A 21800-nucleotide genomic window follows, 5' to 3' on the forward strand; every position below is an offset into this window, starting at 1 on the left:
TTTCAACTCCTATCAATCCAAGCCAGCGTGTCCAATGCTTATAGGTGATCGGAGCTGGAGACTTAACAGTATCTGGAGGGCCACAACTTCACAATGCCTAATCATAGAATCATAGAGTTGGAAGAGACCACAAGGGCCATCCAGTCCAACCCCCTGCCAAGCAGGAAACACCACCAAAGCATTCCTGACATATGCCTGTCAAGCCTCTGCTTAAAGACCTCCAAAGAAGGAGACTCCACCACACTCCTTGGCAGCAAATTCCACTGTCGAACAGTTCTTACTGTCAGGAAGTTCTTCCTAATGTTTAGGTGGATTCTTCTTTCTTGTAGCTTGAATCCATTGCTCCATGTCTGCTTCTCTGGAGCAGCAGAAAACAACCTTTCTCCCTCCTCTATATGACATCCTTTTATATATTTGAACATGGCTATCATATCACCCCTTAACCTTCTCTTCTCCAGGCTAAACATACCCAGCTCCCTAAGCCATTCCTCATAAGGCATCGTTTCCAAAGATCTTTAAAAAAACAACAAAAAAACAGAGAAACTATTTATTTTATTAGTGCTTTATTTGTTTTCGGCCAAGGAACAGATTAAAAAAAATTTCATAGGAAGTTAAAGCAACAACTTCAATGCATTCTGTGTGATATGCAAACCAACAAGCATCTTTGCTGAAACAACCCTTAGGTGAGGTTAATAAAGCATCCCGTGGAAGAATCCTGCATCTCTGCAGAATATATTGACATCTCTTGAGCTTTCGGTCCCGGAAAGATTGGGAGGGCCTCTGGTTTCCTCCATTGTCTTCTGCCTCAGCCAGACTTCGCCAAAGGTGCTTTGTTGCCTGATTAGACATAAAAAATAAGATGTTTTGTCAAATGCAGTAACATTTTGTGCCTTACGTGAGCAAGGCGAAAGCTATGAGATTAAGCAATCAGCTAGCTCTCATTAGCATTTATCCAAGGGAGAATCGTGATTGTGAAGGAGAAAAAGAAATCGGCAGGGCGAAGAAATGAGAGCCGGATTCAGACATCTATGCATAGCAGGTTAATGTGGAGTGCAGACATGCCTCTAGTCCACCCCCAAAGTTGTAGTTCACGGGCATCCCAACTTACATGTGAGTAGCTGAATGTGTGTAGGTGTCCCACGCACTCAAAGGTCCCATTGTGCACAAGTGCCCCTTTGAAGGTGCTCAAGGGTGGGTGGCCAGATGTGAGGGCTAGCATCATGCATGCCAGATGTGAGGGCTAGCATCATGCATATCAGGAAGTCAGACTAGCAGTATCTGCTACACGTAGATTATGCCTGAGCTGTGTTGGTGTTGGTTCTTGATGCTCAGGCAGTCTTCAAGGAACCTGTGACCCTCCAGATATTGTTGAACTGAGCATTGGCCATGCTGGCTGGCACTGGTGGATGTTCAACATTTGGAGAGCCACCAGGTTCTGCTTCTTTCCCAGGATAACCACACCGCAGCGTGGCCAGCGCTGGCAGTGGCAGCAGCCACTGGGAATCTGCCTGGGATTGTTATGCAGCTTGGCTTTTCATCATGTAATAGTTATGGTATTACCACTTGTGGTTTCATCCTTGCAGAAAACAGGTACTGCAACCCCATCAGCTCTTTTGGATATATAAGTGGTCCCACTGCCTGCCCGCTCGCTATCTGAAAATTCACTTTTCTGCATGTAAAGAATTATGCCCAGACAGAGCCATCTTTCCCATTGGGTTTACTGGCGCATTGCGCCAGGCCGCCGGCCTCTCAGGGGCGCCCCAGCTAGTGGGGGAGCTGTGCGGCTTTGCCGGTGGCCTCCCCTTTCCCTCCTGCATGCCCACCAGCTGCGCCCTTTCAACCATATGGCTGGTGGGCATGCAGCTTGCCTCCCAAGCCTCTGCGGGAGGAGAGCAATCCCTGCAGAGGCTTATGATGGAAGCTGTGCCCTGCCAACTATACAGCTGGCGGGTGTGCAGCTTCCTTTCCAATCCTGCACTGGAGGAGAGCGATCCCTGCAGAGGCTTGGGAAAAGGTCGACAACTCTGGGAAATTGGGGGGGTGGGGAGCCGGAGGGATCTTTGCACCATGGCACTGGATATGCTTAAGACGGTCTGTGCCCAGACCTTGCTAGAAGCTTTGCAGATTCAGATATCCCAACAGTTGGCTTCCTTCCTTCCTTGTTCGTTTATGTCTTGCTGATTGGCAGCAACCATTTTCAGGAAGAAACCAGAGAGAGAGAGAGGCAAGATTGGATGAAACAGAGAGCAGGATAGAGCAATCAAATCTGTTCCCGCCCCCACTTTGTCTCTCTTTTGTTGATTGGTTTCTTTTTTCCATGGAGAGAGATCAGGCCAATCCAGCACCAGAAATATTTCCATAGGAAACAGTGGAAATCATAGACTCGTGAAGCGAACGTTTGCCTAACACATGGTTCCCACAGAAAGCATCGTGGGACCTGCATTTATGCTAAAGGGGTGTGGAATGATAGGCCTGTAGACTAAATGCGGCCCTCCAAGCCTCTCTAAGTGGCCCTCAGGACTCCAACACACTCTCCAGCCACGCCACACCCCAGCCTTGCTTTTCACCCTCTTTGATTGTTATCTATATATATCTATATAATAGGGAGCGGGTGGTGCTGTGTCTCTTGGGCTTGCTGATTGGAAGGTCGGTGGTTCGAATCTGCATGACGGGGTGAGCTCCCATTGCTCTGTCCCAGCTTCTGCCAACCTAGCAGTTCGAAAGCACACAAATGTGAGTAGATAAATAGGTACCACTGCGACGGGAAGGTAAACGCCATTTCCGTGCCCTCTGGCCCTCGTTACGGTGTTCCATTGTGCCAGAAGTGGTTTAGTCATGTTGGCCACATGACTCGGAAAGCTGTCTGTGGACAAACACCGACTCCCTTGGCCTGAAAAGCGAGATGAGCGCCACACCCCATAGTCGCCTTTGACTGGACTTAACCATCCAAGGGTCCTTTACCTTTTTTTACCTTTTACCACAGATTTGAACAAGATTTGAACAAGTAAAGGGGTCCTTTACTTTTTCTTCTTCTTTTTTTTACCTTTTATGCCAATGTGTCTGCCTGCAATGTGGCTGTGGAAGGATCAGATTTGATGTGTTGGGCTTCCTGGAGCATGCATTCTTTACCTTATACCATAATGGCCTGAATATAAGCTGCACTTTCCCCCCAAATTCCAACCGTGAAAAGTTAAGGTGCGGCTAACATTCAGGACCTTACAAAAACTGGCTTTTACGATGGACCCCTGTTCCGACTTAAGGCAGCTTTCTATGTTCCTAGCCTGTGCTCCCTTGAATTTCCCAAGCTGAGGATGGGATGCTGGACTAGTTAGACCTGTGGCATAGTTAAACCCCTCATGTGCTTTTCCTTTGATGAAATCTCTCATTGAACTGCAATAATGACTCTTGCTTGTCATTGGCAGGGGGTTGGACTGGATGGCCCTTGTGGTCTCTTCCAACTCTATGATTCTATGATATCGCTGCTGAAACAGACATGCATGCAGTAAAACGGAACAAAAAAATGTTTTATTCCCTATCTGTGAGCTTGAGTGCCTGCGGAATTGTAGCAATTGAATAGCGATTTGCGATTTTAGCGATTGTACGGTAACTTTGGCGGGCTTGCAAGATCAAAGGCTTAAATTGGCTCGGGGTTACAATTCTATCAACCACAGCAATTGTCAGCCTGTAACCCAATTTTAAGGGAGCAACTTATATTCGGGTATTGTCTCTCCCCTCCCCTTGAATTTTAAAGGTGTGGCTTATTTGCGGGTGCAGCCTAGGTTTGGGCCAATACAGTATATCTAAATCTAAATCTCTGTCCCTGTCCCTGTCTCTGTCTCTATATCTATCTATATCTATATCTATATCTATATCTATATCTATATCTATATCTATATCTATATCTATATCTATATCTATATCTATATCTATATCTATATCTATATCTATATCTATATCTGTATCTATCTATAGATAGATGCAATGCCAGAGATACAAGAAGAAAGGTACAGTTTGATTGTCATGTTTGGAAGCTCTCAATTGAACAACTGTGTGCTCCTGTGATAGCTAATGTTCGTTGAGCTAGATTTGGGAGGGGAAAGTGGTAAAGTGGGATTTTACTCAGAGACACCACGGCAGAGCACAAAGCGTGACAGATATTAATGCTTCCCAGTCCTATGGGGAACAGAGTTCCCATACACATAACAGAATTTATTATTATTTATTATTATTATCTGGGTAAAGTAATTGCATTTGTCTCTTACATGCTTATATTTTCTGCTTGAGATATGGATTTTCCCACCCACTCATCCCAGCCTTCCTTTCCACCCACCACCTCACTTTCGGCATGTTGCTTGTAGAGTTTTTAAGATTTCAAATAGCACTCACCACCGCCAGGTTCTGTTTGTCTACAAACCTTCTGCCAATATTATGGAATTCACTTGCAAAGGAGGGGGCGGGAAAATATTGCTCCTTATTTACTTGTTTCTTACTACTGTGAGAAAACTCATTTGAAAGAAGAAACCCACCCCTGAAATGTGATGCAGAGTGGCTTTCCACTCTCTGCTTTCCATACTGTTTTTTTATTTTTATTTTTTAAAAGTCAATCGTTAAAACTGCTTACGGGAAGAAAACACTTTGTCTCTGTTCTGTGCTACTGACAGATGTGGTTCTTGTTCTGTTTTGTTTATTAAGGTGACCTTCAGAAAACATATTTTTTCTGGAGCGAGCAGATTTGCTTTCTCGTCTCTCGCAACGGAGGAGATCCACACAGGAGTCAGCTGCCGCTGTTGCTGCTTCATAATTAATGGTTCTTACGGCTGGCTGAGTGGGTGATATAATGAATAGCACTTAAGGCTTGGAGTGTGTCAAAATCCACAGCTGATTACCAAAATGCGTATTTGTGCAAGGATTATATGCAAACAGTTCCTGAGTGCAGTCGCAGCCGGATCACGCAGATCGATTGCATCTAGCAAGAGAGAGGCCCCTTTGGGGCTCTGGCGCGGGATGACGGTGCTTCCAAGGCCCTCCATGGCATTATGCTTCAAATCAGGGACATATGGCACCAACCACCCCAGGAGCACATGCATGTGTGAAAGGTAACAGTCAAGCATCTGTCCCAAGGTAGACACACCTGGGAAAAACTCCAGAAGCTGAATTTAAGAAGTTGGGGGAACACCACCTATTCACATGGGCTTGTTTGTTGTTTAGTCATTTAGTCGTGCCCAACTCTTCGTGACCCCATGGACCAGAGCACGCCAGGCACTCCTGTCTTCCACTGCCTCCCGCAGTTTGGTCAAACTCATGTTCATAGCTTTGAGAACACTGTCCAACCACCTCGTCCTCTGTCGTCCCCTTCTTCTTGTGCCCTCAATCTTTCCCAACATCAGGGTCTTTTCCAGGGAGTCTTCTCTTCTCATGTGGTGGCCAAAGTATTGGAGCCTCAGCTTCAGGATCTGTCCTTCCAGTGAGCACCCAGGGCTGATTTCCTTCAGAATGGATAGGTTTGATCTTCTTGCAGTCCATGGGACTCTCAAGAGTCTCCTCCAGCACCATAATTCAAAATATCTATCTGAAGGCCCGTGCCAGCCTCAAAACTCCCATAGCAATACCAACTGTCAGTGAGAAGCAGCTGCCACCGATAGCACTGCTGGGCTTATGCCCTTTTTTAATATTTGGGGGGTTATCAAGGTTGTGCAGTGCCGGATTTATGTATAAAGTAAACAAGCTATAGCTTAGGGCTCCACTCTCTTGCCCCCTTCCCAAAATATGTTGTTGTTGTTGTTTAGTTGCTTAGTCGTGTCCGACTCTTCGTGACCCCATGGACCAGAGCACGCCAGGCACTCCTGTCTTGCACTGCCTCCCGCAGTTTGGTCAGACTCATGTTGTGGCTTCGAGAACACTGTCCAACCATCTCATCCTCTGTCGTCCCCTTCTCCTTGTGCCCTCAATATTTCCCAACATCAGGGTCTTTTCCAGGGAGTCTTCTCATGATGTGGCCAAAGTATTGGAGCCTCAGCTTCAGGGTCTGTCCTTCCAGTGAGCACTCAGGGCTGATCTCCTTCAGAATGGATAGGTTTGATCTTCTTGCAGTCCATGGGACTCTCAAGAGTCACCTCCAGCACCATAATTCAAAAGCATCAATTCTTCGGCAATCAGCCTTCTTTATGGTCCAGCTCTCACTTCCATACATCACTACTGGGAAAACCATAGCTTTAACTATACGGACCTTTGTCGGCACGTGGGCCACATCCAACCAAATCATTGAACCAATCCGTTCAAAGGCTTGAATCTAATGTGGCACCAACTGGAGTTTTGCGCATGTGCATCTCCTCTCCCCACATGCCTGCCCCTGCAAATATACTTTGGATGATTCCCCCAACCGTCTGGAGCAGATTGGATGGCTGCAGGGAACAGGAGGTTCCATTGGGTCAGCGGGTGTCTGCTGCTTGAGTGGAACAAACCTTTTGGCTCTATCAAGTGCCCCTGACAGATCAGAGTGAAATTTCTCTCTGTGTTTTTTTTTATAAAGAAAAAAAATACAGGAACATGAGGACATCAAAACGTTTATCTTGCTAATGAGACGCCCGATTCCCACAATGCTAGGAATCTGCACACATCTGAAAAGCAGTCTTCAGCCGTCAACGTGGCCTGTTAACGGCTGCCTTCTAAATGACCCTCTCATGAGAGCTTACCTTACACATCAGTTTGCACAACAGAAGTGCCAACGCTGGCAATTACATGCCGCCTTACGGCTTAATGCATCATAAATATAATAGCTGCACATTTTGGCCGGATGGGAACTAGGTGGCAGCAGCTGGCTTGCAACCAAGTTTTAAATGCCTTAAGTCCTACGCATCTTACAGCCTGATCCCCTAAACCCTAGTTGCTAAAGCAGCAGCTAATGGGATCTGGGTAGCAGTGTGAGCAAAAGATGGGCAGCTGAAACGGAGTTCTCTTTTCTCAAGGTAACATTTCCACTGCAAGGAAATTTGCAGGTCCGTTACCAGGCATTGAGGAAATGAAAATTCAGTCCTCCTCCCCAAGCATGTCTGAATGTTGCATACACTGCAAATGTCACAGTTACCCATTGGATAGTATCTGTGACATCACTAGGGACCCAAACTTAAACTCCCTTGATATACCCTTTTAATGCCTTAACTACTGTTTAATCTTTCCTGCAAGCATAAACAAGCTCATCTAGCCCTGTGTGTGCAACACACATGTACTATAGCAGGCATTCCCAAACTGTGGCCCTCCAGATGTTTTGGCCTACAACTCCCATGATTCCTAGCTAACAGGACCAGTGGTCGGGGAAGATGGGAATTGTAGTCCAAAACATCTGGAGGGCCGAAGTTTGGGGATGCCTGTACTATAGCAGAACTTCCAAGCTTGATGCAACATTTTTCTTTAAAAGAAAAAGCTGAGTGTCAGGCATTGCCTGCTGGATCAGGCCAATGGCCCATCTAGTCCAGCATCCTGTTCTCACAGTAGCCAACCAGCCGAGTAATGTCAGAAAGCAGGAAAAAGACTTATTTGTTGCTCCCAAAGCAATAGCTCCTCCCCCTCCAGCTTAATCTGCTAGGTGCCCATCTTTCATTGATGATCTGTAACATTCCTGTCATGCAGTTCTAATGCTGACTCAGAGCAAGTTATCTTCCTATACAATTATTGGTCTTACAGGGTCAGCTCAACAGGGCCAGATTAGCCGGCCAATTGTGCCACTTATTTAACAAGCTTTTGCTGTGAACAATGGGATCACAAAATGAGAAATCACATTGTAATGTGATTATATATATATATATATCCCAAACCTTCCCTCAATTGCAATTTCTCTTTCCTCCCATTAACACATTCAAGCGCCAGCACTTACAAAGCCTTCCAGGTCAAGAAGGTCTTAAGGAACTGCAGATTGCTTTCTTTCCCATTAATATGAGCAACAGGGGATGGGGGGAGTCATTTGAATATAATAAAGAAGCACTTAAATCTCCCATTCCCCCCCTCTCTGTAAAGCCCTGCATGTGCAATTTGTGCCAACGTTGATTCTGAATTTTATATTGCTGTACTTTCACTATAGCCCATTGCTAGTGGTGTTCATTGCAAGGGATGGACTGAAACCAGTTTTAGTTTGGGGGATAGGCAGACATGGGGAAAGACACCAGAAACCGCAGGGCTCTTGGGCTTATCCACACTTACCTTTGTGTAGAAGGGAGGAATGTGGAGCTTTAAAGGGCAAACTTGTGCCTGGAAAAAGTGGGGCAAAAGTTAAGTATGGATAAGCCCTGTGTTTCGTTCTCTCCAATACCTTTGCCGTCCAAAGCGGGCTGCCCTCCAGAAGCTTTGGCAACAACCAATGAAAGAGAGCAGAGATGGGGGAAATCACAGGGTGAGGACACCTGGCAACAAAGGAGGAAGGAAAACCTGGCCAAAACATTTAGTAGCAAAGTTGGCTATGACCCTTTTCTAAGCAGGCAATCAGCTTCATGTTGCACAGTTTAGAATCATGTGCATTATTCTCTCAACATAGGATGTTCCCTTGCCTGGCTTAGGGCCACATTCACACCATAAAGCATGGTGATATCACTGCTTCCTCCAAAGAATTCTGGGATCTGTAGTTTGTTAAGGGGGCTGAGAGTTTCTAGGAGACACCTCTACCCCCTCACAGACCTACAATTCTACAAAGTGGTTTTAACGATTGCAGTAATCCCTCTTCCCAGCAAACTCTGAGAATCATAGCTCTGTGAGGGTCATTTGGGCTTCCAATGGCAGTGATGGATCTAGAATAGGCATAGGCAAACTTGGCCCTCTGCAGGACCGAGTTTGCCTATGCCTGATCTAGAAACACCCAAAGCTATGTACCTGCTTCTTCAGAAGGAGGGCGACTTCTTCCAGAACAGGAAAATGACCTATTTCCTGAACTCTTCTCTCTCACACAACCAGGATTCTCATCCAGCCCACCACTGTCACCCAGTCCCTGCACAGCCATAACTATTCATTTTGGAAAGTCACTTTGAGCTTCATATTTATTTACTTTTAAATGACTGACTAATAATCAGCCCGGGAAGAAGACAAGTGGAAGTCGGTTTACAGAAGAAGGATGTGTATATATTGGAGTTAATCAATTTATTTGAAGTTTTTGGTTATGTATATTTTGTGTTTTGGGTATGGTTTATTTGTTTATATTATTTGTATGGTTTTTATTGTTATATTTTGTTTCATTTTTGATTTTAATCTCAATAAAGAATTATATTTAAAAAATTAAAATAAATAAATGACTGACTAATAAATACAATAACAACCACAGATTTCAGAAGTTATGGACTGGAGAAGCAGAGTTGGGTGTCGTCAGTGTACTGATGCCACCATGTTCCAAATCCCTTAATGCAGGCATCCCCAAACTTCGGCCCTCCATATGTTTTGGACTACAATTCCCATCACCCCTGACCACTGGTCCTGTTAGCTAGGGATCATGGGAGTTGTAGGCCAAAACATCTGGAGGGCCGCAGTTTGGGGATGCCTGCCTTAATGACTGCTCCCAGTGACTTCATGTAGCTGTGAAATGGCATTGAGGGTAATACTGAGCAAGCTTGGTGTCGTGGTTTACGTGCTGGACTAGGACCTGGGAGACCAGGGTTCGAATCTCTGCTTAGCCATGACGCTCACTGTCTCTCAGCCCAACCTACCTCACAGGGCTGTGGTGGGGATTAAATGAGGAGGAGAATCATGTACACCACCTTGAGCTCATTGGAGGAAAAAGGCGGGGTATAGATGATAATGATGATGATGTCAGGGACTGGACTGAGGGAGATGAGACTGAAGAGGAATGATGGGACCCTCCCCTGAACTTTTCAGGGAAGAGGAAGGCAGTATTGAATTACAGCAGTGGTTTGAGGAAGGTCAGAGCTCAGAGACAGGTGAACAGAAGTGTTGGGAGGTGTTGGGAGAGGAGAAGGGGGAGACAGAGCTAGAGCAGCCAGCTGGGATGTTAGCACTAGAGAGCATTTCTGATCTGCCCCCTTCTCCCGGCACCCAGTGTGCATTGAAAGTAGAAGAGCAAAGGACTCAAAGACAATTAGCCCCTGGTGGCTGCCGTAAGGGGAAGTGCTTTTGCTAGGAAGGGAGTGGGAGGAGCTCAGTTGGAGCAACGCCATTAACCTAGTAGGCAGCATACAGAGACCTCTCACTGTGATTATTGAATAAAGACTCAGTAAGAGCTTCCTTGACTACTTCCTTGGCTGTCTGCATGAGAGGGGGAGGATCAGAATTCACTGAAACCTGAGAAATAATAATAATAATGTGACCTGAGGAAGCCAAGAGCAAAATTGCTAGGGGGCCAAAGAAGCACTCTTCCAGTGCTACTTTTTGGCTCCAACCCTGGAGGCAGGAAAGGAATGACCGTCTTCATTACCCATACCACAGAGCTGATCCAGGAGGACTTTTAAAATCACCGAGAGACAGAGGAGAAGGTGCAAAGTTGCACTCCCCTTGACTCTCATCCCTCTTGATAAAGGGTACCCCAGTGGCTATATTTAATTAGCCTCGAGGGATGGGAACTGCCGGAACCAGAGCACTGAGATCATGCTGGAGGCATGCATGTCACAGCAGGAGTTTGAGGGGGTCCAGCAGTCTGCCCTCAAGGGACAATGACCTTTGGACAGCCCTGACCTATTCCACTGGATAGTGCAGACATTATGAGAGGGGGGAGCAACAGCGCGCAAAGAAGAGTCTAAGGAAGAGGGTTCAACAAACTAAAGAGTACCAAAACAGCTCAGGACATGCTGCGATGTTCTGGTCTCTGCAGCAACACGGGTAAATGGTTCGTGAAATTTAGCCAGAGGATCCTCTCCTAAATTGGACTGTCAAAAACGAAACCACCCTGGTGATACATTTATCACCCCCTCTTTTGGGGCTTAAACATTAGGAGGAACTTCCTGACAGTAAGAGCTGGCTGTTCGACAGTGGAATTTGCTGCCAAGGAGTGTGGTGGAGTCTCCTTCTTTGGAGGTCTTTAAGCAGAGGCTTGACAGGCATATGTCAAGAATGCTTTGATTGTGTTTCCTGCTTGGCAGGGGGTTGGACTGGATGGCCCTTGTGGTCTCTTCCAACTCTATGATTCTATGATTCTATGCTTCCTTGAAGAAGAAATATGAAATGGTTTGAAAAGCGTCAGTGAAATGAAATGAAAGAGCAGCCGGGCTGTCATCATGTCTCTGTCCATCTCGCTGCATCACAGACTGGTCTCAGGGGGCCAATCCGTTTCTATAGGATAGCCTGCCCTTTGGGTCCAAAGGAAGGACATGAAAGCGATGCACTTTTCAGAGGCCTCGCTGAGGAACGGCCTTGCCTTTTAAAATGTCATTCTTTTCCGGAGCAGAGCACTGAGCTTTGCAGCGGGTCCGTTCTGAAAAGTGGGAATCAGAATGAAGATTTCAGAGATGGGAAACCCATTAAACGAAAGCTGGCACGGTGGCACTAATGCCAGAGCAACAGCCCTACGACAAAAGCTCAAAGTCACAGGGTGTGATGTTATCACAGCACAGGGGGTGGCGTGTTCTGTCATAAGGCAGGAAGCCTGGGGATGGAGAGGTGCAGTATCTCACACAGGGCCAGACCCAAGACATTTTGCTGCCTGAGGCAAAGGACAGTTTCATGTACAGAACCAGCCAGGCTAGCACTCAACGCTGCTGATCAGTAGGCCTCCTCCATAACCCCTGAGGGCAGCAGGCTAGTTGAAGGGGAACAGGCAGGCTGCATAAAAACATCTATTTCCATCTTCCATACCTTACTGTATATGAGGGGGATTGGGGGAAAGGCCAAGGCGAGAGGGTGAAAATCATGTTAGATCTTGTGAGCTGCTGTCTCACTACAGCATCTCACGTGATCCGCCTGCAGAATTCTAGGGACCGTAACCTTATAATTCTAGGATATGTAAGGTGCTGTATAAACAAAAGGTTTATACTAGTCCTCGGCCGGATAATTACCTCATGTTTTCACTTAAAATACTTCTCGAGGCTTGCTGCTTCCACGGCCATTTCGTCGTCAGATCTCCACTTGCTGGGGGAATCCTCCTCCTCTTTATCGTGACGCTGGAGCTGGGGAGGGGAGGGGAGGGATGGCAAGATGAAGAATAAGGTTAATTGGTGCTACCTGCAGGGGCGTAGGAAAGGAGGGTCGCTCCGCCCCAGGTGCCATCATGGAGGGCGGTGACAAATTATCAAGGAACAATTAAGCGGCTTAGTCATGCTGGCCACACGACCCAGAAGCTATCTGCGGACAAACACTGGTTCCCTCAGCCTATAGAGCGAGATGAGCGCCCCAACCCCAGAGTCGTCCGCGACTGGACCTAATGGTCAGGGGTACCTTTACCTTTAGGGTGGTTCATAATTTTTTTAAAAAAAATGCCTGCTCCGAAGGTCGTATCTTACTGCACTAGGGATTATATAGCTATATATGAATTTTCATGCATATCAGTTATTATCTTGGCTCTCCTCCACGAAAATAGCTGTTTACTTGGCCATTTTCCTATGTCGTGAAGGCTGAAATTTCAGTTCAGTGGAGCTGGATCAAGATATGCTCCATGATCTCCAGGTACGTTGAAGAGTTTCAGAACACACAGGCCTGTCAAAGCCACATCCAGCCCTAGATTTGGGAGCATAGCTGTCAAGTTCTCCTTTTTTTTTTTAAGGGAAATTCCCTTATGCTCAATAGGCTTCCTCGCGAGAAAAGGGAAAACTTGACAGCTATGTTTGGGAGGTGGCAGTAATGGTGTACATTTCTGAAAAGTGCAAGTTCTTGCTGTAAAGAATGAGAAGCAGAGAGAGGTACACAGACAGACAGAGAGACCCTCTTCATCTGAATCAGTTATTCAACCGCATTGTGCTTTCCTCAAGGGCTTGCAGCCTGAAAGAAGATGAGAAAAGTATGCCATTCTGTAGCACTCTTGATTTTAATAAAATAACACGAGACCCAATTGTCAGCTTGGGTAGAATGTCACACTGGGAGACACGGGTGAGGAAATGAATCCCTTTCTTCTTCTTCTTTTTCGCAAAAAGAAATATTCAAGGAGCCTCACTGTTTATAAGAGATCAAAAGTGACAATCGGTGCTTATTCTGCTCAAGCTAAAAGAGGAGGGTAATTAATCAGGAAACTCAATAAGTCAGACCTTGGTAAGCATCTGCTCGAAGGAGGGCCCATCTCGGAAAGAGTGTGTTTATATATTTGGGCTGTGTGGCAAGGAAATACAGTAGGCGGGTTAATAAAAAATCTTGGTACTTTCAGATTGCTCAGTATGTAGCTTTGATTTCCAGACTTGAACGGTTGGAGGAAACCTTGTATCACTTCTTAATCTGTCTACCCATCCATCCAATTTATATACTGCTTTTCAGATCATATTGCTACCAAAGCGGCTGACAGCCACAATTAAAACCCCGAACCGCCTCATGCAATCAGGAGATGAAAAACACAAAGGGCGAGTTCAAACAATAACAACCAACTGAAGCCCTGGATAATCAGAAGGTCGGCGGTTCGAATCCCCGCAACGGGGTGAGCTCCCATTGCTCGGTCCCTGCTCCTGCCAACCTAGCAGTTTGAAAGCACATCAAAGTGCAAGTAGATAAATAGGTACCACTCTAGCGGGAAGGTAAACGGCATTTCTGTGTGCTGCTCTGGTTTGCCAGAAGCGGCTTAGTCATGGTGGCTACGTGACCCAGAAACTGTACACTGCCTCCCTTGGCCAATAAAGTGAAATGAGCGCTGCAACCCCAGAGTCGTCCAGAACTGGACCTAACGGTCAGGGGTCCCTTTACCTTTTTTTAAAGCACCTAAGAGTTGCCACAGGTCTTACCTAGGTCAGGGTGAGTCCCCTTATCGGGGCTCACTAACTTCACCCCAAGACCACGTCCGTCTTGATCAGCCCGGTCCCCAACCCAGACATGCCACAATGGGGAGCTTCTGATTCTGTTATTATTTAATATGGGAGCATCTATATGCATCATGAATGGCTGCAGGATCACGTGTTCTACCAAGTGCTACTTTCACTCCATCCAGATGCAAATTTATAGCTAATGTGTGGGTTGGCGGATGACATCCAACACTTGGAAGCAGAGAACACCATTCCTATCCTCTACACCACTCTGCAGCTGGATGTGTGAAGTGACTCCACTGAAAATGCTGAGACAATGCAGTGTGAAACAAATGGACAAATCTATCCATTTTGATTTCTCTTGGTTTTCCAGTTTACCAGCCTTAAGCTCAGTTGCTCACATTTCCACATCCGTTTGCAATTTGTTAAAGTCCTCACAGAAAATCATCAGCATTCTAGTGCACATTACTAGTGCTCAGTATACACAGTTTTGTTCACAATTTTGCCAAGATATATGCCATATTTTTCTGTGTATAAGACGATGTGGTTTTTTTTAAAAAAATATATATTATAATTTAATGTTAAAAATTGGGGGTCGTCTTATACACGGATAATGCATATGGGGGACAGGCGATTGGATGCAGCCACGAGCAGGAGATTGTCAGTGGTGATTGTGCGGGTGATTTGTGGGTGCAGCAAGGGCTGCTGTCAATTGGCTACTGCTGTGACAAATGGTTGGGCGATTGGCGGCTTCTGGCGATGATTGGTCAGATGATTGGTGGCTTTGGCAATGTGTGCTATTGGTAGTGTCGGTCAGGCGGGTGAGAGATTTTCGTCAATCCCCCCAAAAAGCTCAACAACTCTGGGCAACCCCCCCCAAAAATGCTTAACAATTCTGGCCAATCTCCCCCCATTTTATTGATTTAATCCAAATAGGGGTTGTCTTATACACAGGGGCATGTTATACACGGAAAACTACGGTATATTGTGTGTGTGTGTGTGTGTGAGTGTGTGTGTGTGTGTGTGTGTGTTCTGCCTTTCCTTTCAAAGGAGTACTTTTGCAAGCCATTTCCCCTAACACAATGAATTTTAATGCACCGTTTTCACAAATGTAAGTGGGAGGAACTCAGTGCAGAACTATGCTAAAGTTCCTTAGCTGTGTACAAGTTGCCCTTGCGGAATGGCTTGCGCTAGCCGAATAGTTTACACAAGAGAAAGGCCTAGGGAGCGAGCATGGTTCTTGCGGCTGGTTATGCAACAGATTGCTACAACCCCCATACTTCTTGCTGCACAACTGGTTGCTTTGCAATCTTCCACTAGCACAGCTGCTGCATGGGATTTCAAACTGCACAAAGATTATTTTCACCTTTTAACCTCATGCAACAGAGAACGCTGAATCTGGCATTGCATATTCATGCACACTTTCTCCTAAGAAACACGTTTTTTGTAGAGGTTTTTTGGTTGCAGAACTCACAGAAGTGTGGGTGCATTTCAGCATTGGTGTGCCATTCCACAAAGTGTGAATTAGGCAAACTATACCCCGTCACTATAGGAAAGTGTAAGGGTGACTCCCTACAGGGAGCCAGCCCCCATCATCCTGACGCCCACCTCGTCAAGTACAGAGAGCACCAGTGGTTCTGAAGCAGCCAGAGGGGGAGGGGGAGACTCGGAGGAGGAGAGAAATCAGAGGGAGGAACAATGGGAAAGCTCGGGGGGGCGGAGGGATGCAGGCAGACGCTTAGGGATGCTGCAGAGCCAGGGAACCGACTGCTGAGGGAGGAAGCTGAAAGGGCATCACTCCTTCCGGCACCAGAAGTAAGGAGAGCGCCGCAACACAGGTCAAAGGGGCGGCGTTTTGGGGGTGCCCAGACTACTTTGCTGGCATAGGAACAGACGTACGCCATTGCCGGATTCTGATTCGGGATGAGAGGTCATGTTTTAAGCTGTCTCTACACTGTAAATAAATAGCACAATAAACGTCTTTGAAGACAAACTGGACTTAAGCGGAGTTACTCCAGAGTAGCCACGACGACCCTCTGACAGAAAGGATTGGTCTTTAATATGAGGATCAATCTGTAATCTTATTCAGACATGCAAAGCCCCCACTTGACAGTGCAGCATTCACATGCTTGTGAATCCAAACTATTTTTAACCCTGTGGCCCTACGTACTGAACATCTCCTGCAAATCCGTTATCCATCTTTCTAGACAGATCTGCTTTATATGAACCTTGACAGCACAAGTTCCTCCAAAACTATGATGGTGCCCACAGAAAATATGGGAAACACCCCAGTCATAATTACAGGAGGCAGCTGCGTAGTGAAACTCAGAATAGTAGAGTCTTTCTGTAGGCCGCAAGTTTGAGAATCAATTACCATCCCTACAGAGCAGCCTTAGCATCATCAAAGATTGATTGCATTTAAAGGTTAACAGCACTGTGCCTAAAATAAGAAGAGAAATTATATTGGGCTTAGATTTTCATTTTGAAAACACAGTACTTTTTTTGTAAAGAAAAAGGCCATCTTCATCCTTCCAGATTCCCAGATATTAGCTGGGGTGTAGAACTGGGGTGAGGGAATTGAAAAATACCATTAGCATGCACCACTGCTTATTTTGTTCCGCCAAGTTAAAACAAACCAACATATGTCAAATTGCCATTCCATAGAACTCAGCCTCCCTTTCCCCCAAGTTGTAAATCCACCTATAATCTCTTTGAAATCTCCCTTTAGAAGGAGCATGGTGCATTGAATGATTGAATGAGACAGGCAGAGAAAGCTCGCATCAAGTTATTTAAAAAGAAAAGGAACTCACGTCCCTATATCAAGTTATTTATATTGTCTATAAACCTAAAGATCTAAAGGCAGGCAATAACTATTTAATATAGGGATGTTGAACCTCTAAGCCACGAGGGCAAATGCAGCCCTTTCTCATTTCCTTCTGACACCATGCTGCACCTTCTAGATCTCCACTGGTTCTGCACTCTTGTCTTTGGCTCAACCTCCTATCTACAGATGGATGAGCCAAGGGGGTGGATTTTTCTATAGCCATATCCACAAGGGCATCAGAAACCAGAAACTATTATTGCCCTGTGAAAGATATATGATCCATTAATCATACCCTGGACTGTGCCATGACTTCCTAGACCTAGAAAACTCAAACCCCCCAAATGAAACGAAACGAAATCAGGGAAACAGCTTTAAACAACAAGGGGGAAATAGATGATTTGAATCAACAACACACAGCAAAGAAACAGGATGTGCCTAAAAAATCCAACACATGGCGGGATTAGCCCCAGTTTAGGCTGTTGCACCATCCGTGATCCCTCCTGAAAAGAGATAGCCTAACCACAGCTATCTATGAACTCACAAAATTACACTTAGATCACCGCAAAGTGTTAACTCCACTAGCTGCTGGTCTGTTCTTGAACACAAGCTCAACCCAGTGAGCAGGTGTTTACCTGAATGAATGAATGAATCTTTATTTGAGTCAGCCATCGGCCATAGCAATAAATCAACAATACGATATACAAAGAATAAAAATAAAAAGTCACTTATTTAAAATATATTTTAGGGTTTTGAATCAATAGTCAAATAGTGGATCTTATTCTGATTGCCCCAGCTAAAAAGCTTGCAACCTTTGCTGTCACCTGCTCACCTTGATCTGCCAAGAGAAAGGACACTGTGGCAGTGGTTGGGCGACCCGGAATGGACAATAAAAGAGGGGTGATAATCTCATCCTCAAGTCTTTATAAAGAGTGCAAGCCAGAAGGGCATGCGCCACTGATTTGAGACTGCCATCTCCACAGGGACCTAAGCATTTTTCGTGTGGAATCTGTTGGAATCACCCCTCAAGTACAGCTGAGGGCAATACATTCAATCTTGCGAGAGTAAAAGCACGTCTGTATTTTAGAATTACTAGGTTATGCAGGCTCACTGGAAGGACAGATCGTGAAGCTGAGGCTCCAATACTTTGGCCACCTCATGAGAAGAGAAGACTCCCTGGAAAAGACCCTGATGTTGGGAAAGATGGAGGCCACAAGGAGAAGGGGACGACAGGGGACGAGATGGTTGGACAGTGTTCTCGAAGCCACCAACATGAGTTTGACCAAACTGTGGGAGGCAGTGGAAGACAGGAGTGCCTGGCGTGCTCTGGTCCATTGGGTCATGAAGAGCCGGACACGACTAAATGACTAAACAACAACAACAGGTTATGCAGATCTGGTGCCAGAGAGTAGAAATGGGAAGGTGGAAAATAGTCATACCATGGGCAAAATTTCCTTATTGTGGCCAAGTTGTTCTGACGCTCGATATCATTTAGGTGCTGACGAATGAGACTGTTTGCTTTACTAAAATCCCAAGTGAGTAGCTGTTGTGGTGATAAACCACACAGTGAAGTTTCTGAGAGAGAATTTTTTTTGAGAGACTATTTTGATAGACAAGATGCCCCTACGCATCTTGTGACCGAAGAATCCCTGCCCCCACACCAACATGCCATCATATATAATACACGGAGTATCCCTAGATGTTGTCAGGGGTGGAGGGAAGAAAGGAGCTGCAGGGCTACCATTTCCACCTGCAACTGCTGTAGTGTCAAGCTTTCCACACCCTGTCTCATAAAATTGGTGCCCCTTGAAGCCCAACACATATACCTACTATTTTCCGGACTTTCTCCTTTAACTCCCGCACTTCGCTGAAGACAGAACCTCAGTTTTAAAAGCGTGAGGCCTGTTGTCTTCCATAACTTGCTTGCCGATTCATTCCACACACCGTTGTAACCCTGTTACATAAAACAGCAGCCAAGGCGACGGTCGCTCCTCTCGCTCATCCATTTTCCAGTTGCATAGAATTTATATGATGAAATTTGCATTCATTTTAAGCCCCTCCCTAAGGGCTGGAAGCAGAAGTTGCCAATGTTACACACTGAGCCTTTTTACCCTTACTTCCCCCGCCCTGCAAAAAAATATAAAAAAATATCCCCTTTTAATAATGTTACAAGATGGATTTATAACATACCTGGAGCTAATATCAAAATGAAAATGAGTTTTCTGCCAGTGGAACAACAATAATGTGGTTAATTTGCCTACAGCTATTGGATCATATACGCCTTGCTACGGTAGGAAATGGCTTTCTAATGTAACATCGCCGCCTAAGCAGGATGAAATTTGCGTAGGGAAATGTAAAAAGGGCACAGCACTATAGCTAGCAGCAAAATTGGGATCTGGAAAAACACAGCACACATAAAAAGGGTGGGTGGGTGAGCAGAATATGGAGATATGCTAATAATCCCAGTTTATTGGTCAACAAACAATATATGAAAAGACAGATGGCTTGGTTTCAGCCGTTGCATTTTCACTCCTGAAGTTTCCCTGTCAATAAGAGCTATGTTAACAACAGGGCTGCTTGCAGAGATGCGAAGTAGCACTGAGACAAGTTTTCATTGTTCAGAGGGAAAATGTATCCCGCTTTTAAAAATTAAAACACAAGGCGGCTCCCAAAGTAACAAAGCAAAGACACTGCTTAGGAACTGTGGTATTGAGTGGTCCATAAATTACTGAAATCAATAAATGCAAAACCATTGAGAAATAACCCAATGCAAAACTAATAACCATGTGAACAAAAAAAAAAACGTCGAAGAGCAGCGGGAAACTGTGGGTTGTATCAAGTGTTGATGTTCTGCTTGTGCAGCATACATTCTCTGGCACTGTGGAACTTCTCCCTCCTCTCCTCATTAACCATAGTTTATTAAGTCGGAGTTCCTCAATGCATCCTTACTGGTGAGCCTGGCTTCTTTTCCAAGTTTGCCATGAGCCAACATTAACAAGAATTCTCTAGTCTGGAAGTAACAGGGAACTCATACAAAATGGGATTTGTGCTTCACAAAATGAGGAAGAGAGCCCTAAAGGAGGATGCTAGTTCTGGTCCTGATGCTAGTTCATGGTTTCCCAAACCATGGTTTATGAACCTTGGGATGATCATCCGATCCAAGGCAATGTGAGAAGTGTTGTGGTTCAAGGGGTTGTTCACCACCAAGGAGAGGTGAATATCTGAAAAAGAAGGGGAGGCCAGAAGTTCCTGGTTCCACAGACAGGCAGGGGGGTGCGGCATGGGAAGGCAAAAATCAGCACCTTGTAGAGTGACCAAGGTATGCCTTTAGGATCACGGATAGCGCTCCTGAAGCTGCGGTCAAACATCTGACTTGTCTCAGCAAGTTCCATAATTTTGTAGCAGAGCTAGGTAGTCATTGACTTCACCTACCTCACCTACCTGCTGCCAAGTGGTCCTAGCAGATTGCCTCCCCCTTCCCCAAGATCCCCCATCTCATCACCTTTGTATTTATTTAAATGTCTCAAACAAGCATGGCCACTTTTCACAGAAGTGAAAAAAGGGGATTTTGCACATCCCTATTTGTGTGAAGCCAGGGACATCCAAAAGTCTTGTATAGTAATAACATCAGTTGGGGTATTATTCTAAAACACAAGAGCAGGTTCTCCATGTCTAAGTGGACCACTCTAAAGCCCACTCCGGTTTGTAAAACCTCTTAGTGTTGCCTGCTCCATGGTAGGGAACTTTCCAGCTAAGAAGTGGAGCCAGATGTTTCCCACAGCTGCCTGGCTGGAGCCTGGACCTAAAATGCCTTATATGAGCACCCATCTACTCACTGGGCCATCTGGAGAATTCTGCACCTTCCAAAATTATGCAGCCAATCATGTTTCTGATCTATATGAAATAAAGTCTCCTAATCTATTATAATCTACTGAATATACAGACTCAATTTTTTGAATGGTATATATCTCAGATCTTGACCAAATTCCATTTTGGCTCCAGCTGAGATGGTATTCTTGGAAAGGAAAGACTAGCTTGGCAAAGGGCTTCCAAACATTTGTAGCAGTGTTATCTGCACCAGAGGATATATCCAGAGGAGAACATGTATAATACCTGGATGCCCTCCAAACACGCTTTAACAGAGTTGGGCTCATAACAGACTTGGACGGTACAGTCAAATCCCAACGTCATCTTACAGAAGTGTAGGGAAAACATTAAGCAGAAAGCGTACTTTTCTGGTAAGTGCAAATGCACAGCACCACATAATATCTGGGCAAATGATGGCATCCCCACAGCATACAATGGGCAGAACGTTATACTTCCCGTGCACAGTTCATTAACACGCTTCTTTGGCACAGTCTGAAGGCATGTGATGCAGCCACCTTCCTGAAGCTAAGCAGGTCTGGGTCTGATCCATGCCTGGATGGGAGACTGTCTGGGAACCACATGCGTGTTGCTCTACATTCCATGGTAGGGGGGAAAGTGTGATGCAAATATATTTTGTCTCAGCCCAGTATTCCTAAAGGAGTGTCTCCACCCCCATCGTTCAGCCCAGACACTGAGGTCCAGCTCCGAGGGCCTTCTGGTGGTTCCCTCCCTGTGAGAAGTGAGGTTACAGGGAACCAGGCAGAGGGCCTTCTCAGTAGTGGCGCCCGCCCTGTGGAACGCCCTCCCAGCAGATGTCAAGGAAATAAACAACTATCTGACTTTTAGAAGACATCCGAAAGCAGCTCTGGGAAGTTTTTAATGTCTGGTGCTCTTCTTCTTCTTCTTCTTCTTCTTCTTCTTCTTCTTCTTCTTCTTCTTCTTCTTCTTCTTCTTCTTCTTCTTCTTAAAATTAATTATGTTGGGAGCTGCCCAGAGTGGCTGGGGAATCCTGGCCCAATGGGTGGGGTATAAATAATAAATTATATTATTATTATTACTACTACTACTACTACTACTACTACACTAATAAGGCTTCACAAAGGGTTTGCCCAGCAAAAAAAGGGTGCAAATAGTTCCCCGATGACAGAAAGTTGAAAATCAGTGTTCTGGAACTAACTGTTCTGATCTGTAATTCTATCTGGCTAAGCATTTCTGGGACTGTAGAGAAGATGACATGAACTGCTGCTATAGGG

The 21800-nt window shown here is 45.5% G+C and overlaps 1 protein-coding gene across 7 annotated transcripts in view; it reads right to left on the reverse strand.

The window, feature by feature from the left end:
- Positions 1-379: 379 nt before the first annotated feature.
- Positions 380-21800, reverse strand: part of FHIT (fragile histidine triad diadenosine triphosphatase) — a 1048086-nt gene continuing 1026665 nt past the window's right edge. For 4 of the 7 annotated variants that reach the window (XM_060271291.1, XM_060271290.1, XM_060271293.1 and 1 more), the window contains 2 exons: positions 11979-12089; positions 380-837 (listed from right to left, as the gene is read on the reverse strand). In XM_060271291.1, the coding sequence (XP_060127274.1) occupies positions 11988-12089 (102 nt within the window). In that variant the 3' untranslated portion in view covers positions 380-837; positions 11979-11987. The remainder of the gene's footprint in view (positions 838-11978; positions 12090-21800) is intronic. The other 3 variants (XM_060271288.1, XM_060271292.1, XM_060271289.1) reach the window with 1 other exon arrangement.

This window comes from Zootoca vivipara, chromosome 2, assembly GCF_963506605.1.
Source record: "Zootoca vivipara chromosome 2, rZooViv1.1, whole genome shotgun sequence".
Lineage (NCBI taxonomy): Eukaryota > Metazoa > Chordata > Lepidosauria > Squamata > Lacertidae > Zootoca > Zootoca vivipara.